Here is a 19,854-nt window from a genome sequence, read left to right as displayed (position 1 = left end):
ATGGTAGAGTGGGACCGCGTTCCCGTAGCGCAACTCAGAATAACAATTTTGAAACCAATTAGCAGGACCATGGCAGGACGTACGTCTTTATTGCTATCTTTCATTATTATGTGTGCTTTATATGAAAAAGAAAGAGATAGGTAAAAAACCAAGTTAAAAACGTATCGTAAGACATTATCGCACATTTTGGCTGGCGGAAAATTTAAATTAACCTTTATTAGTACCGTGAAATGGGGTGACTTTGCCTCTTGGGGTGACTTTGCCAAATTCCGTCCGAAAATATGTTAGACGTAGCCGTAGCCACTATTTGAAAAGAACGCGTTATGTGTTATTGGTAAATTATGGGTGAAGGTGCCCACGTCTCGGAACGTCGCTAAACGCTTGCCGTCAGTTGCGATGTAGCACAGGTGGATGACACTTGCAATGGTTGAAAACTTGACTACAAGCGATTTTCTAGGAATCTTCCTTACCGATAAATTATTGACAAGAGTGACAGATAAAGCCTTGACGTTCTTTCAGTATTCCAGTTCATCTCTTTTTCTTTCTAAAGTGTGCGTTGAAAGGAGACAAAAACAATTTTTGGTGACCCATAATTTGTTATTCGAACACCACTTTTCTCCTTGTCGGGTCGTTGACGCTGACTTGTCGCCATTTTATTTATTTTTGTTTACACGCTGTATTTTGCTTTGCAAATTTAATACATAAATTATTTAGGCAAATATATAGGTTTTTAATAAAACTCCTCGGACTAACGTGTAGGTAAGTGTTGATAATTTTTTTTTCATCTTAACATGCTCATTGTCGTTCTCCTGATTTTAGGTGACAGAAAAGGATCATCAAATCAACTTGAATTTTATATTTTCCTTCCTAAATATCAACGAGATGAGCCATCGGAAGAAAGGGACCATAGTACAAAACATAAAGGTGATCTTTTTTCTTTCCACTTGGGATATTGAAATTATTATTATTTATTGTATTTTTTTTTTTTTTTTAATAATAAATTAAAAGCATCCCAGAGGAAAAAAGAGGCAATATCTGTATGTACTCTCTCTGATATTTGTGAAAATTACAGCAAAGTATTGTTGTAAATGTCATCTTTTGATCGACCTGAAAACTTCAAGCAAAAAGATGACACTTTCAACAATACCCTGACAGATATCAGAGACGACACAGGTTTTTCCTCTCTTTTTCCCCTGAAATACTTTTTGTGAATTTATTATTCTTTGTTTATCTAGATTTCTCAGAGCACTATGAACGAACTCAGCTTGTATGTTTGAAATAATCGTCCAGTTGGCTTAAAAATTATGATCGAAGACATTTCCCAGATAATTTCATTTCCAATTATGATATATCTTTTATTTCTAAGCCATCTATGACGCCATTTTTCTTTTCAGTTTTGTTATAATTAATTTTTGTCTCTTGATCTACTTGTAACATTATTTTTTAATTTTTATTAATTTATTGTGGTGAAATTAATTTCCGTTGTATATTTGATATTGATATTAAACACATTTTAAAAAATAGTTTAAAAAATATTTTGTGTTTTTGTGTATGTCATAATTAAAATAAATGAAGAAATAAAATTTTTATTTTTTTAAACTTCCCGCCATGCGTGACAATTTAGTCCGTAGTTCCTACAAGCGAAATTGGGGGCGCTAGTAGCAGTAGACTTGTCAACAGTGTCAAATTTAAACGTCAATTTCACTTTCCAATATTTAGCAAGGCGCTCGCACTTCTTCTTGTGTATGTGTTTTATGATGTAGCATTTACAGTGCTACGAAGCCAAATCTGTTTTTAAAGCCTATTTTGTGCGTTTCAAACATCGACGTGGCTGCAATAGTTAACCACGCTATATTGAGGTAAGTATTATGCAGAAGTTCGTTATAATATTGAGGGTGATGAAGCATATTGTTGTAAATATAATCTCAAAGGTTAGGAAAATAAGTGGCAACATTGTTTTATAACGTATATATTTGGCTTTGGCATAATTATGGAGGCTAGAAGGAGGAGGCGAATCGAACGCAAAAATTATGGGCCCAGTTTTTGAGATCTAAATGAAGTTCGAAAATTGCCGTTAGGGGCGCATGTGATCCGACAGATTGAGAAATACACAGCTTCTTATGGCAAGAATTACTATTTTGTTACAAATTATAGAGTTCAGTTAATATTTAGCATATTTTTACCAGATTTACCTTTTAGAAACGTGTTTTTTCTAATTGAACAATGTGCGTGGCTAAAATTATGAATACAAAACCTTAAATTTGAGTTTGAAAAGTAAGTTAGAAGTTAGGTTATATCAGATGCCGGTTTTAGATATTCTTTTTCTGAGTTGTTATTATAAAATTGTTTCATTATATGGTTCTTTTAGTGCATACACGACCGAAGAAAAATACAAACTGCTAAAATAAATCTTCCCTATAACTGTTGCACAAAAAAGATAGAATTTCCAGCAACAAATATCACCAGTTCAACCTTTGATTTGATGTAAACCAGATGTAAACAGTAATTGTTTCTGATGACAAATGCGAATTAAATAGTTTATGGTGTGATTGTGTTAGTGTGATTAATAGTTTTCATAAAACATTTGAAATTGATATGTTTACAAGCAAACGAAGTGATATCATTTAATAAACATTAAAACTTTCGTAACAAACTAGTAGTGGTTTTACCTCAATTAACAGAAACCGAATCACGAAAATTAAAAGTATTTTATCAGGAATAACTTCAATGGAAAGTGAAGATGAACACTACTGTTGCACCCTTTGATCAGTGTTATCTATCTCATAACTTTTTATAGCTGAAACCAGAAAATAGGTACATTGTTGAAATGTTTCCCGTGTCCAATAGTGTTTTTCTTTAGATTTTCTGAATTTAAGTTTTAATGTCATTATCAAAGTTTTGCAAATTGTCACTGTTTCGTAGACAATTAAATTCAAGATGTATTATATTCAATGTCACCTAATATTATATTAGGTACTATATATATATATATATATATATATATATATATATATATATATATATATATATATATATATATATATATATATATATATATATATATATATATATATAGCAGCAGCAGGTATATATATATATATATATATGGTATATATATATATATATATATATATATATATATATATATATATATATATATATATAGAGAGAGAGACTGGTCTCTCCTCTTCTGCATCTCCCTTCTCCCACTTTCGATCGCACTTCGGAACACACGCGGATACAAATGTGGAAAGCCAGGAATCAGAGGTCACAAGGTCACACACTTATTTTATATGGATGACCTAAAGCTGTACACCGCAGGAGAAAGGGACCTAAAAATATCTCTGCGAATTGTGGAGGAGTTTACGAGTGCGATTGAAATGGAACTTGGGCTCAATAAATGTGCTGTAATTCACCTAAAAAGGGGAAGAAATGAAAACTACGGAGAGGATGTGCAATTGGTAGATGGAAGTACAATTCAAAAACTGACCGATGATGAGACATATACCTACCTTGGAATTGAACAGCGGCATTTCCAAGAGACACAAAAGGTTAAAGACTCTCTCTGCGAACGTTATCGGAAGAGACTTCGTCAAATCTGGTCTTCCAGTTTGTCTGGAGTGAATAAAACCCTTGCAACCAACATACTGGCCACACCTATTATCACATACTCCTTTGGTGTAATAAAATGGACGGAGAATGAACTGCACCAACTCGATGTAATAACTCGAAAGATGATGCACATGGAAAAAAGCTTGCACACAAAATCATCTGTCCCGAGGCTTTGTCTACCAAGGGAACAGGGAGGACGCGGTCTTCTCAGTTTAGAAAGCTTACACCAAAGAGTGATCCTAAGCACGGCGTACACACTCCTTAAAACTCAAGATCCTCTACTAGTAATGGTACGAGACCACGAGAGGGAAGAAATTGGTGGATTCATTTTCAAAGAAGCAAAAAAAGCAGCGAATAAACTCAATCTAATATTCGACCTTCAACGCCAACATCCAGAATCCATCACAGAACACAGCGCCACACAGGCAGTCAACCGAATTAGGTCCGCACAGAACAGGAGGTTCTTGCAAAATCACGTGGAGAAACCCGTGCACGGAGCCTTCTATAACATAATGACACAACAGCAGCTTTCTGAGAGACTATCGTTTGCTTTCCTGAGGTCGAGCGGCTTAAGATCTGAGACAGAGGGATTTATACTGGCATGCCAGGACGGTGTCTATGGCTCTTTGGTGTACCGTAGCCGTATTATGGACCAACAAATCGAAGATATAAGATGTAGAGCATGCCATCAAGCTCCGGAGACCCTGTGGCACATACTATCAGCCTGCCCTACTTATGCGGCTTCGGCTTATACCCAGCGCCATAACGCCGCATTGAGGGTGATATACTATCACCTTCGTCATATGCATGGATTTGATGAAACGCCAGTACTACCACAAACACCGAAAGAAATTGAGTCCTTGGTGGAAAACGAAACAACTAAAATTTACTGGAACTATCCATTCCAGGCCTTCGGACAAATATGGGCGAACAGACCAGACATAGTTCTCCAGGATATAGTGAAGAAAATAATTTTATGTCATAGAATTCTCGGCGCCATCAGAGAAGAACATAATCAGTAAAGAAGAGGAAAAGAGGGAGAAGTACCAGGAACTCCTAGAGCAAATGCGCAGAATGTACGCTGATCATCCTGTAAGGTTGGTGGTACTAGTGATAGGAAGTTTAGGAGGAGTTAAAGACACCCTGCTCCAGCAATTGAAACTGATACCAGCGTGTTATAATGTAGCGGAACGACTTGCTGCAAGCATGCAGAAGGCTGTGATTTTGGGCTCTCTCAAAATACTCAGGGCACACGATACGCGGATTCAGTGAACGGCTTACCAGACGGACGTCAGGAGTTGAACACTGAAAGAGGACACCGGCAAGTTTCCTTCAAGTGTCGGAGCTGAAGGAAGCAAACCGGATATGTAAAAACATGTATATGTATATATGTATGTATATATATATATATATATATATATGTAAGTATATATATATATATATATAGCAGCAGTGTATATGGGCAGAGAGCATATATATATATATATATAGAGTATAGCAGGTGTTATATATATATATATATATATATATATATATATATATAATACTATATTGTAAAGGTAAATTTTTGTAAATAAAATATTAATGAATAAATAATGAACTCTTAATTTATTTTAAAAGAGTTGTAAATATGTATATATTACTGACTTGTTTCATCATATATTTATTTATTTAGCAATATTAATGTATTACAACTTTTCTCTTTTGACTTTTTATGACTTAAAATATTAAATTAAATTTAATAAATAAAATATACAGTATATAAATTTAATAACAATTTAGCACTATACCAAAAAAATATAACAGGAACAAGTTATATCAAGAACATAAAGAATTATAATTTAAAAAAATGCATTCTAAATAAATACCTGGCTACAATATACCTACATATTAATTTAAAGAGCTTATTCATAAAAAACTATTCTAAATGGTTTATATACACAATCAAAAGTCCTTCAACCACTGTACATTATTTTTCAATTCAAATGAAGCATCTGGTAAGTACCATTTTATATTAGAATACTATATTGCTTTGGCGTAAATTAACTTTCAATAGCACTGTTCAAATGGTGATTAATACATATCAACAGGTAATTTTAGCCACCAGCTAGTAGGTAAATTATTTTTATTTTATAACAAAGCCTCCTAGGTTATGTTACCAGATGTAACGCAGATGTTGATTTTAGTTATATTCTATTAATTTGAATTTAAAATTAATCTGTACACTGGCAGTATATAATTTGAATGTTTTTCTTAACATCTATCCATATTTTTAAAATAAATAGTTATACCACTTACATTAGGACCTTTGAAAAGGCTTGGGTTTCTTTCACCTCGTTCTTTATTTGCCTTTTTTTCCACTGAAAGTCCCACTTATACAGCCAGGTACGAAGCAAGATCTATTATATAGGGTTTTTTTTTAATCACACTCATTGTTACATTGCTAATAGTTCAATAAAATAACTATAAATTTTAAAAAACTAGTAAAAACACAGTTAAATCGTATTCTAACAATGCAAATGATCAATCTAACCCGCTTACAGTGCCTCTGGTGTCAAACCGAGAAACTTGCTTTAAAGTAGGGACAGAAATTTCAAATATGCCCATTGTCGATTCGCCTCCTCCTTCTAGCCTCCATAGGTATAATAAAGGCAGCAGGGCCATGTAAGTGAAATATTCAAAATGGTTCCAGCAAAAGTTTCCCAATTATGACGGGTGATGGCGCTGATCGTCAAGATTTTTGGACAGGGATTTTGCTTACCGACAATACGACGTGAGCTACGACAGGACCGGACCAATCAGAATGATCAGTCTTTCTTGGACATTTGTCGTGGAAGTGTGTGTTAATTTCGTTGTACAAGTGTAGTTGTGTTTGCAGTTTGATTTTTCGGTTTTGATATTATGTTAAAATTAATTTTGAAGTATTGTATCACCTGTTTTTATGTAATAGTACTTTTTCTAGTTCTATGATCTGATATGTTATGATTTGTTAATGTTTGTTTAACAATGCTATACCTAAAGAGGTTATACTTAATATATCAATTTGCATAGCCTAACTTTTTTATCAATAAACTTTGTAGATTTTCAGATTATTTAATTCCTTTGTTTCTGTTTGTAATTTTATTTTTAAGACATATTATGTGATTGTTTCAGATAATATGTTTAAAATAAAATTGCAAATAGCAAAAATACCAAAATAAAAAGTGTATTTTACAATTCCCCCCGGCACCGCACCCCTTTGGCTAACCTGTAAATGTCAGCTTTGTCGAGAGATGGCGTTACAAAAATGGAACCGATTTATTAGAAGGAACTTGACTTGCATCAAAGCTTGCATCTATATCTAAACGTGACTCCGCATACCACGCAAGCGCCAATATATTTTCGCGCGAGTTATGAATTAAAGTTTTGTTATGTAGTGAGTATTATTTTAGTTGTGAATCATAGTTCTTGTGTTTTGTGGCTGAAATACAATATGTATGTACATTTTGATGTGAATTAAAATTCTCTATTAAATAAGACACATAATAGGTAATTATTTCATTAACTCAATTATTATATTCACGTTAATATTAAGGAACATTGGACATAATACATAAAAATGAAAATATGTCATTTGTAAATACACTGATCAACAATTGATAAGGATCACAAACTTATATCGCAATATATTTTTAGTTCAATTTTTTTAAATGTGTAACGTTTGATTTTTTTAGAAATAATCCTAGAAACAGAAATAAAAAAAAAAAACGAATTTATTTAAAAAAATGTATGAAAAATCAAAATGTTCACCTCCATTCAGTTAAACTTCAATTTTTTTTTAATGAATAATTTGTTGCATATGAAATGCATTGTTATGTCTTTGTGCTGCATTTCCAAGTGACATTCAACACACATTTCACTTTATTACACGTGCTTGAATAATAGTTTTAAACGTTTTTAAGTTAAACCCGAGGGGTGTCTCACTCGGGTAAAAAATGTACACGTACTGCCAAAATATCCTTCCACTGCTAAGCGACTGCCAATGACTATGAAGAAGACTGCCTATGACTGCCATGTAATTATTATAGGCGACTGCCATAAGACTGCCAATGACTGCCAAGAAAATGTACAGGTAATTCCAATAGTGAGACACCCCTCGGTTAAACCTGAATCCTGAAATGACCGAAAACCCGGAAAAATCCTAATGTTGATCCTCAGCAATTGTTGAGCAATGTAGTTATGACTTTTAGTATCACAAATAAAACATAATAAATAAATAATAAAACATATATATTTTTGTCTAATAGACTAAGAAAATGAAATAAAACTCTTTTTTAATAATATTATGTTTAAACAAAAACGAAGGGCATACATACATCATTAGAGTATTATTTTTCAAGTTCCTTTGAGTTCCTTAAAGCCTTCCGGTCCAATAAATGATTCGGAAATTATTTCGTGCTCATTAGGTGGAATATTGTTATTATTTTCGTTCATTAAACTATAATCAGAAGGCGCCAAGACGAAATCGTAAAACGACGTGCGGGATAGCGCTTGCGTAGTATGCGGAGTCACGTTTAGATATAGATGCAAGTAGGAACTTGGGCTTCTTTTTCGTTAGTATATTCTGTGAAAGGCAGTCCTTAGCTGATGCTCATGAGAGTACGTTCGTTTGTATTATTTTTCCCGCCAAATGTTTTCCATAACTGGAAATGTTTACAAGTTAGATATTGTGGAGCCACATACAAAACTAGTAGCAGGATTAGCAGTCTCAGGAGAAATTTGGCACAGGCGTTTTGGACATTTAAATTACAAGTACCTGAATTCTATGAAGAATGGCTTAGTTGAGGGCTTTGATTATACAGGAAGTTTATCACAAAGTGACTCAGGCATTTGCGAAATCTGTTGTCAAGGTAAGCAAATGAGACTACCGTTTAATCATAAGGGGAATAAAGCAAAATCTATTTTAGAAGTTATTCATGGGGACTTCATTCATGCGGTCCGATGGAAGTGACATCTATAGGGGGCTCAAGATATTTTATAATATTAGAAGATGACTATACGAGAATGGTGTTTACATATTTTCTTAAAAGTAAAGATGAAGCTTTCGAAAAATTCAAGGAGTTTAAAGAATATGTAGAAAATCAAAAAGGTGAACGAATAAAAGTTTTTCGTACTGATCAAGGGACAGAGTTTGATGGGAAGTTTTTTCAAGAGTATTATAAGAATCAAGGAATTTTGCATCAGCAAACAAATGCTTATACTCCGCAGCAAAATGGTATGAGTGAACGGATGAATAGAACCATAGTGGAAAAAGCTCGTTGTTTGTTGAAAAAATTTAAGTGGAAGCCAGAAGTAACAGCTGTTTATCTCAGAAATCGATCTGTAGTGTCAGGATTGAAGAAAACCCCATATGAAATGTGGTTCAACAAGAGGCCAGATGTAAGTGGAATACGAATTTTTGGTAGCAAAACCATGACACTTGTACCAAAAGAGAAAAAGACAGAAATGGATAAAAAGTCTGAAAATGTTTTTAGTTTGGTATAGTGACACATAAAAAGGCTATAGACTGTATGATCCGATAAGACAGAAAATAATAATCAGCAGAGACGTAGTAATTGAAGAAAGCATAAGAAAACCAAGAAACATAGAATATGAACTACAAGAAGTATCAGATTCAGTGGGGGCTGAGGTCAGTCAGCCAGATAACTCGACTGATGAATCGTTTAGTGATGCTGAGTCAATCATTTCATCCAGCGATGAAGATTTTATTACAGAACTACCAACAGAAGAATGTGTGGAAGTAAGAAAATCTCAAATAATTAAAAAACCTATGCAGTTTGAAGACTATGTAACTTATGTTTGCATACAAGAAGAAAATCCTAACGATGATGCAATGATAACTTCTTATGATGATCCAATCACTGTGAAAGAAGCTATGGCAAGTTACGATGCTAAGCTATGGAAAGAAGCAATGTGTGAAGAGATTCAGTGCTTTGAAGATAATGAAGCTTGGGAAGTAGTGGACAACGTACCTGACTCTTCAACTGTTGTTCCATGCAAGTGGGTTTTCAAACGCAAAACCAGTGAAAACGGAGACGTAAAACATCGCGCGCGTTTAGTGGCGAAAGGTTGTGTACAAAAAGCGGGTGTAGATTACAGTGACGTGTTTTCTCCAGTAGTAAGACATTCTACTTTGCGACTGTTGATTGCATTAGCAGTCAAGCAATTTAAAATTCACTTTAAATATAATATTGAATAAAAATATTTTTAAATGGTGTACTTGATCAACCAGTATATATGAAACAACCTGAAGGATTTGGTGTTAAAAATCAAGAGAATAAGGTATACCGTTTAAAGAAGGCTGTTTATGGGCTAAAACAGGCGTCCAGAGCTTGAAATGCGAGAGTGAATGAAGTTTTGTCAAAAATGGGTTATAAACATTCACAACACGAACCTTGTTTATTTTAAATGAGACAAAAATTCATTAACTTTAGTAGCGTTATATGTGGGCGATTTTTTTGTTTTTTCCGATAATTCTAAAAATGTTAATAATTTAAAATCAAAGTTGAGTTTAGAATTTGACATAAAAGATCTAGGCGAAGCTAAACAATGTCTTGGTGTTAGGCAACTAGAGATTATAAAAGAAATGCTATTTTTTTAGATCAGGAAAACTATATTGAGAAAGTTTTAAAATCTTTTGGAATGGAAAATTGTAATGTAGTTAGTACTCCTATGGAAAGTAAAGCTAATGTTGAAAATTGTTAATCTATAGGTAAAAACTTATGTAATTTACCTTATCAACAGCTCATAGGAAGCTTAATGTATTTAGCTGTGCTTACTCGACCAGACATTACATTTGCTGTAAATTATTTAAGTCAATTTAACAATAATTTTTCAGAATATCATTGGCAGTGTGCTAAGAGAGTACTTAGGTAATAAAGGTACAAAAGGTTATAGATTAGAGTTTTCAAATGTTAGTGATCATTTTGATTTAGAAGGTTTTGTGGATTCTGATTGGGCTAATGATTTTGATAGGAAATCATACACAGGATATGTATTTAAACTATGTGGTGGGTCTATTTCTTGGCAAAGTTGTAAACAAAGAACTGTTGCATTAAGCAGTACTGAGGCAGAATATATAGGTCTTAGCGAAGCTTCAAAAGAAGCAGTTTATTTGAAAAATATTCTAGGTGAAATAATTGATTTTCACGATAGTGTTACAATATATAATGACAATCAGAGTGCACAAAAACTTGCTTTGAATCCATTGTTCCATAAGCGAACAAAACATATTGATGTACGCTATCATTTTGTTAGAGAATGTATTACAAACGGAATGATAACAATCCATTACCAACAAACTGATGAAATGGTAGCAGATATATTAACGAAGGGTTTAGCTAGAATTAAGCATTCTTATTTTGTAACTGGGTTTTACCTCTTAACCATTTGAGATAGTGGGGGTGTTGTAAATATAATCTCAAAGGTTAGGAAAATAAGTGGCAACATTGTTTTATAACGTATATATTTGGCTTTGGTATAATAAAGGCAGTCGTTAGCTGATGCTCATGAGAGTACATTCGTTTGTATTATTTTTCCCGCCAAATGTTTTCTAATATATTATAACAACACATATTTTTACGTAATTATGCTTTTAAATGGGGTTACGTAATTATGCTTTTAAATGGCTTTGGTCTATCAATAAGAATAAGGAAGAGGGCAAAGACACCCCATATAAGTAACTAACTTTGCCCATCTAGTTTTTTACTTTTTTTATATATATATATTTGTTTAATAAACAAAAAAGCGTATTATTGTTGTGTTGTCCTTATTACCACTTATAGAATAGACCATGCGCATTTGAGAAAATACAACAATTTTTGAAATATACACGATTTAAAATTCAGAATTGGGCAAAGTCACCCCACTTCACGGTAGTATTCTTTCATTCTGAAACTGAAAATTTTCACTTAAACTGATTTATATATTCCCTATACCACGTAAAGGGAACTGGTGTAGGGAATAAATCAGTTTAAGTGAAAATTTACAGTTTCTTTCAGAACGAAAGAGTACTACTATTATAAGGGAAATTATAAAAAAAGCAAAAATTGTACTGTTTTAAAAAATAACAGTGTTTATTCTACCCACCTACCAATTTTAAATGCAGAAGAACTGACTGTTGCAGGAAACGATCAGCCAATTTTTTTAAAGGGCATTAAAAATCTAATTTTCGAAAAAAACTGCCTAATTGCAATAACAAAGTGAATATCCAAGCAAAGAAGAATTTACGAGTATCATGATCCTCAACCATTTTCAAGTCCAGTTTTAATCCTAAAACAAAAGTAAAATAGGTATATTAATAAAGTTTCTGGTTACTATAAACCAGCTATAAAACTACCCAAAAAATGAAAAAAATTAATTGTATTAATTTGTTATGTTAAGAGAGGTTCGAAATATTTTGGACACTACTACTTCTACTTTTTTCTTAATAAGATGATAAATATAACTACTTACTTTTATTTTACCGGGTGTCTTTAACATATCTATCAGAGAAAGGGGGCAACAAAACATAAAAAATAGATGATACTGGGTCCTGCAGCAAATAAAATAACAAATAGTATAACCGAAAATTATAAGTAACAAAATATAAATACCTATATGGAATAAAGGAATTTGTTCCCTATCCATATTCATAAGTCAAAATAAAATGGAGAGTTTAGAAAAAAAGGTAAATCACCAAAAGAAAAATTAACAAACATGACGAATTGTCATGATGTTGTCATCTTGGTTGTCATAATGACGAAAACGAAAGGCGATTGTTCTAATTTCTATTTAGAAATTACGTTTTATATGGTTGCTTCTTTCTCCCTTGTTATATTAGAATGAGATAGTGGGCCCAATCTGGGCCCAATAGACGCAATGCGCAGATCAACAAAAATAGAACGAAATTTTGCGTTCTGAGTTGCGCTACGGGAACGTTGTCCCTCTCTTTGCCATTTAATTTGCCAGTCTCTTTTTATTTGTTTGTCTATGTATAATACTTACCAGGTAAGTGAAGTGATGGGACACATAGTTTTATATTTCTTCTCATATCATCCAATTGTTCTTTTGTGAAATGACATTCACAAATAAAAGCTTTTTTATATATTTCTTCAGGGGCCATTCTTAAATATTTCGGATTCCCTGTGGAATTTATCCATAAGACAAATAAATTCATATTCCGTTTGGGCAAACGAAAAAATGATCTTTTTTTTGATCTTCTGCAATTTAAAACAGCACATTTATGGTATGGCATCTCTTAAAAGCTGCAAAAAAATTTTAAATTTTACAATATAAAAAAATTATTACAGTCAACTAAAAATTAAACTTATTAATATTACTATTGCTCATAATTATTTTCGTACTCTTTCTGCATACTTTGTTAATTTAAGATATGTACTCTAACATATTTTAACAAATTAACAATTTTTTGATACCAGTATTAATTTTAATAGGACTGCATATAAATAACCTCTATAATACCAGGAATATAATGAATATACAGGATGGCACTTCTCATATGACGCGGAGGTTCCAATTAGAAATTTTTTTAAGATTTTTAGATTAGAATTTTTTTTAAATATAGAGATTTATACAGGGTGTCCCCAAAAAAGTTACACCCCAAAGTTGTGTTTTTTATAATGAAACACCCTATATATTAATTGATTTTCAGGTTCTGTGAAATAAATTAAGGTGATTTCATTAAAGAAGCATATGTGTGTAAAAACTAAAATTTTTTTGACGTATAGTCGAACTCGGTTATAACCTCGGTTATAACGAACCCTGGTTATAACGAATGCTTGGTTTTAGCAATCAAAATGTCAAGTACTAAATCGCTTTCCATTTAAACGTGTTGATCTTCCAAGTGATGGTGGACTTAAACGTATCTGTATATGTATAGTATTTTTAATACCTATTTAGAGGTACCAGCCGTTTTAATAACTTAACGTATGCGGCTTCTTGAACCATCTGAACCCGCATTTAAAACTGGAACTTTTAGTGCTTCGGACCCTTTTTGAATTGCCTTAAATTGAGATCCTAAATCGTTTTGAAAATAGTTTACTACATTAAGCATAAGCTTTTTGGATTCATCAGAATATCGCATTTTTATATCTTATTTTGCGTTATGACATTAACATGAAATCAAAATTTGACGTTAACTTCAAAAACGTGACATCTAACAAATTAGTTATCGACGTTCCTTTTTGTTGGTAATTTTTTGTTTCAACTGATTTATTAATAATAAATAAGGATGGTGTTATTCTAAATGGGTATTAAAAATACTATATATATAGCGTATCTATGTTATTTTTAGACATAAAATAATGCATGCCGATATACGTACCGGGTGGCCAACTAAGAATGGACGCCGGCTGTATCTCAGAAACTACTGATCGTATAACTTTGGGAAAAAAATTCTAATAAGTGAATCGACCAAGAGAAAGCGCTGGAAATTATTTTCAAGTTCGAAAAATGTCCACTAGGGGGCGCTTCTCTGATAGCCAATCAGGAAACAGGGGTTTTCTCAAAAATATGCAAGTGAACAGGTATTTTAAATATTACTATTATAATCATCAAGAAATTTTTAATTTTTTTGATATAGAGTATTTTGCTCTATTTCATAAAATAAAGTGGTGGGGGAAGGTTAAATTTTATTAAAATAAGGATAACTCTGGTTTAGGTTAGCCGATTTAAAGATTTAAACAATCTGGGGCTCGTTTAAAAGAGCTTTTCTGCCTTAATGATCCCCAGTATAAATTTTGTTTCCTCATATTTTTTCGTGGTAGCTAGAGGGCGCTGTTTGACATTATAACAGATATTGGACTTTTGCATAAAAAAATTGAATAGCAGGTTATGTTTCTTTTTGCACAGTTAAATAGAGCATAACATTTCCAAAATATCAGCGCTAACCACAACTTCCTATCTTCTCTCTAACTGGAGATATTAAGAGAACAAATCATGTGGCTGCCGTTTAGAGTTATACAGGGTGTCTCAGATTTTAATCGGGAAAATTTAATAGACGATAAAACTTGCAAAAATAAAACAAAAAGTTCATATCAACTTGTAAGATTTAAAGCTTTCTTTTCGAGATACAGGGTGTTAAAGTTACTTAAAAAAGAAAAAAAATTAAGATATTTGAAAAATTAGTTAATCGATTTTGTTATAACTTGACCCGTTTATAATACTTACTATGGGACTTAATTTGATGTAATTAGATTTAAGTTTAATGGCCAGGGGCGGCGGTGGGGCATCACTGTTAAATTATTTTAAAGGAAAAAATAGACACAGCACTAAAAGTGATTAACTCAGTAACCATCAATTCGAAGTTGGTTTGGTTTGGATGGTTACACACCTCCCAGAACTTATAACCGAGAAAAATCAATGATTTTCCTTGATTTTAAGTAAGACAACCTTCGGATTGTCACGGGGCTTCTACAGGACAGTGTCTCCTCAACGAACACCTCAGTAAATTGAAGCTGAGAAATAACGGCGAATGCAGATCTATTGGGAAAATTGGCAAATACCAGATCACTTCTTCTTTCTAAGGTGCTGTAGGCGTTTCCTGCGTAGGCGTTCATCTTTTTCTTCCTCATCAAATGGTTCTATTTATTGCAGCGACTTGGACTGCCTGGAAGTGCTGTATGCCTGTCCAATGGCGAATATTTCTCAACAAAAATAGCTTCTATTCTCCTTTTATCTACCTTTACTCTTTCTTCTTAGGATCTGTGTGAGTTAATGGCCATGTTGATGTTGGTCTTCATCATTTCTTTAGTGTTGGTCTATAAATATCAGATTCTACTATTCCAGTGCTAGATTGTGTTATTCCAGTCTAGGTGGATGGAAAACTTGGTGACGTATGAGAAGCATGCTTGGAATGGGAAGAATCAAAATTTTGCCAAATCTGCTTTTCTCGTATATGTTCGTTGTACAATTCATCGGTATTCTGGCAAAACGATAAACTATCATGGATGGTACTGTAGTATTGTCAACACCAAGAATTTAAGATTTATCATTAAAATAAATCAACCAATATATTAAATAAAATATATTTTTATAAACAAATTATTTGCACAATGAAAATTAAACTCGAACAAGTTGACGACAGACTAAGATCTGAAGGTGAACTTTTGATTAATTCTTATTGTTGTAAATATCAATATGTAGAATAATTAAAAAGGAAATCATAAGAGAGAACAGGGGGAATGAATGACGTCACGCTGTTGAGTTTTCAGTTCTCCAAGTATCATAATGACAGTAAAGTAAGTTTATAATTTTTTATATATTTTCTCTTCCTATATTTTATTGGTCAAAAGATATTCTATTTCACATTTCTCCTACTTAAATTAATGTATTCAATTCTGTAATAAATTTATACTTCTTATTTCTATATTATATTGATTGTTTTAATGATCTTCGATACCTAAAACGTCCCTAGCCGCAACTCTAAAACAGGATCGCGACAGTATTGAGCAACAAAACGAACAGGAAGGGAGAAACGTTTGCTCACTATACCATAACATGGTACCTACTCCAGTATTTTTAGGTAGAAATATATGCTATCGAAAGATGCGTACAATTTACCTCAGAAGAAGGAAACGAGAAATAGCCTCTTACCGGATAGTTAAGCAGCTTTATGAGCGATCAGCTCAGCTCAGCGAATGCCGAGAGATGCTGAGTCCTCCTACCTTGGGTGGCAGCCCGCCAAAGGATAGAAGGTAATGACCAAGGGCCAACTTAAAGCAGAACTCAAAAACCTGGAAGACTCCATCCGTAACCTGAAATGGGAATCCTCCAACGGTCTAAGATAACCGAAGAAATTTCTCACGACTTACGACCGAAGAAAATCAAAGAATTTCCTTGATATCAGTAAAAACAATCTTTGGATTGTCACGGGGTTTTTAACAGAACACTGTCTCCCCAATAAACACCTCAGTAGATTGTAGCTAAGAAAAAACGGCGAATGCAGATTCTGTGGGGAAACGGGGAATACCAGAACACCTCATCAATAAGTGCGCCGAAACTACAACCATTCGTGCCATAAACTTTGGTGTGATGACCGATATCGAAGACTGATATCGGAGATGGAGAACTATAACCTCTGTAAAACCGTCTCAGATATTGACTTTTCTCAAAGTCCTGATGATGAGTTATAACTCAAGAAAGGAGGACACAATAGATCTATTAGGTCGCGGAGATTAACTTCTCTCATAGGTGGTGCTGACCAGCTGCATTAGCAGTGAGCACAACTGTAATATTTTCCTTCTCATTGGTCATGCTGATATATCCGGGCTCGAACCGGCGTGAATGAGCAGTGTGTGTCAATAGATTTTTACATTCTTGCCAACTCTTGCCACGGAAAAACAGCACGACAGTTTCCGGACGGTCACCCGTCCATCCACTAGTATCGTCTTACGTCGCTTAACTTCGGTGATCAATGATGAACTGGGAACTGGTGTTTCGACGTAGCTGGGCCGTTGCCGTTTTCTTAGCCTTATTTTCTTGCTCTTCACTAAAAAAAGTTTCTCTTATATAGTACAACTTAACAAGTATAGCTAGAGACGTGACAAAATAAGAGACGCCCCTCGATACGCAGTGGACAGCCCAGAAATTTGCCATTTAATCAGATTTTTCGTAGCGTAACGAACGGTGCACCCTGGGTAAAATCAAGTGTGATAACGTAAAACATTCAGTAGGTTCTGAATAATAATTCAATGATGATCAATGATTCAATTGTATTATTAACACAGTATTATATTATTAACACGGCCTACAATACCTACACCATTAAAAAATGATCATAGTTTATTTTACCAAATCAAACAGTAAATTAAGTTCAACTGTTTACTTAGAGTGTATGGAACATCGCGCGTAAACTGCATCTCTCTTCCGCCGAATGCGTTCTCTCTCTCATGTGCGCGACCGGTGCTATCCATAAAATAATAAATACAAGAAGAAGTGTCAAGTCAATGTTAAATTATGGAAACAGCGTGGCTGCCTGGGTAACTAATTTTCAGATATGGCGGCTGGGACATTTGACATGACACAGACATGACAATTTCAATTTTATGAAATTTATTTCCGTTTCCGGTTTTTAATGGCGGGCTGTTCAGGAGGTTTAAATGAGGGTTAATATACTTTTTACTCTTTCTAGTAGTAAATAATACAACAAAATTACTCAAAAATATTTATTTGGAATTTAGAGCAATGTAAATATGCAGATCAACACAATTAAAGAGCTATAATCCAATAAACTACTGTATCAATATCAAATATTTAAATAATATCAGAGATGCTGTGTTAAACTGAATTAGTAAAGTAACAGTGCATTGACTTACAAAAACTTGAAGATAAATAAATATTTTCACAGCTTCACGGGCATAAAACTAAATAACTGGAAGCAGGAAAAAGGCAACCGGAACCCACACAAAACCTGGAATCAAAAAAATATGTAAAAAACATAAATATAGGTACATAAGACTTTTGTGAATTAAATCAAACAGGACTTGAATGAAAATAAAATTAATAAAAAATATAATACATATACATCTAATACCTCATTTGTATTTTAAAAATAATCTACATACATAGATTTATAGCATTATTGCTATGAAAATACATAATAGGTACCTATGTGATATGTAATTACGCATTTCTGTTCATCTTGTAGAAAATTAATATAGGCTAATAATAGTTCAATAATCATAATTTACCTTGTATAACTTGCTTTCAATTGCTTTCAAATCATCAGTCTTTAAAGTAGAGATACGGAAAAATCCTTGGCAAAGAATATCCCAAGATCCTTGGGTTTAAAGCTAAAAAAATATAAAAACAGTTAACATATTATCTATTTTTACATATAATATGGCCCATACCTACTACACGCAGAAACGTCGATTTCATCATTTTCTTCATGTAATTAATATCATATATACTTTATTAAAGTGTTAACAAGGAACTTTATACCAAAAAACATCTTTGTACTTATAAATTTCAGCCGAAATATCAGAAACAAACTTCCAATCAAATCTAAACGGCAAAAATTAAAATGGCGCCCGACCTTGCCAGAGGCCTCGGGAGCTGACGCTGACACACAGATAAAAGACAAAAGAACAGGACGCCGACGTACATAAAAATGTCCCGTAGCAGAAATTGACAGAAATCATATAGAAATGTTCAGATTTTTGTCTAGGACAGTCTAGAAGGCCATGCTTTCTGCCTGGGTAGGACCGCGCCAGAACTGTTTCCAATTTTCCGGTTTACTGTCACCCCCCTGAGGTGCTATCCCCAAGTCGCTTCCTATATTTGTACAACTGTAGTAGTAGTATTTTAGTTTTATGGCCTAAGTTGCTAGGACTATCCGGCCTTGTAGAAATATTCTACCCTTGGTTGAGTGCTTTGAAAAAGTCAATCGGAGGTCGCCCTCAGCTAGTCTGAGTGAGTCCCAGACATCGTTTGTAATCAATAATACTAGAAAATCTGAAATTTGAAATGTGGACTATTAATCAGATGAACCAATACACAATAATTTATAAATGTTTCCGCATAAGGGTTATTCGGGGAATGACCTGCTTCTGATGTCCGATAAGTCTTTTGTCAAGTTTTTTTCGATCATTTTAGAACTTTTTAACTATAACGATACCTAGACGCAAGAAAAAAAACAATTTTTTCAAATAACCACCCATTGTGGACAGCATAGGTGGACAGTTTATGTAGTATGTCCACCATACGATCCTACTTTTGTATCATAAAAAAACTCATAGCCATCTATATAACATTGTGTCTCTTCTAAAATACATTAAAATTCAGTTGTTCCTAAAGTGAACATGCCATGTCCGCAGTCTACATTATGTACATTTTACGGAGGGCTTACCTCCGTAGTACATTTTTGCTTAGTGTTCCTGAAGATAACCATCCTTTTACTTAACCTTAAAATTAGTATAACAAGATAAACCGAACTAATTCTTTGGAGGTAATAAAAGAAAAGAAAAAGCTGGTACTTACATGGATAGTTTTTTGGTAATAACTTTGTAATATCTACTTGTAAAAACAGGCAAAAAAATATGTCAACATGTAACATGAGCCTTGTTTATGAGGTTATGTTTAACGGCGCGGGAAACCTACTGCATAACAACGATGTTACACAGTGGTGCCAAACTGTTTAATTTGTCAAGGAAACCTATGACCCTTCTATAACTGACTTGTTTTAAGAATTATGAAAAATGG

The 19,854-nt window shown here is 33.3% G+C and overlaps 1 protein-coding gene across 3 annotated transcripts in view; it reads right to left on the bottom strand.

The window, feature by feature from the left end:
- Window positions 1-19,742, bottom strand: part of LOC115889507 — a 28,176-nt gene extending 8,434 nt beyond the window's left edge. The window contains exons 1-3 of one of the 3 annotated variants that reach the window (XM_030909526.1): window positions 19,633-19,725; window positions 17,045-17,140; window positions 12,637-12,896 (exon numbers count right to left, since the gene is read on the bottom strand). In XM_030909526.1, coding sequence (XP_030765386.1) covers window positions 12,637-12,886 — 250 coding nt within the window. In that variant the 5' untranslated portion in view covers window positions 12,887-12,896; window positions 17,045-17,140; window positions 19,633-19,725. Of the gene's footprint in view, window positions 1-12,636; window positions 12,897-17,044; window positions 17,141-19,632 lie in introns of all 3 variants that reach the window. The other 2 variants (XM_030909527.1, XM_030909525.1) reach the window with 2 other exon arrangements.
- Window positions 19,743-19,854: the final 112 nt, after the last annotated feature.

The sequence above is a fragment of the Sitophilus oryzae genome, unplaced genomic scaffold (assembly GCF_002938485.1).
Source record: "Sitophilus oryzae breed Bouriz unplaced genomic scaffold, Soryzae_2.0 scaffold_815_pilon_pilon, whole genome shotgun sequence".
In the NCBI taxonomy this organism is placed as follows: Eukaryota; Metazoa; Arthropoda; class Insecta; order Coleoptera; family Curculionidae; genus Sitophilus; species Sitophilus oryzae.
Note: the sequence above shows the minus strand (reverse complement) of the source record. Positions and strands in the feature narration are given on the sequence as shown.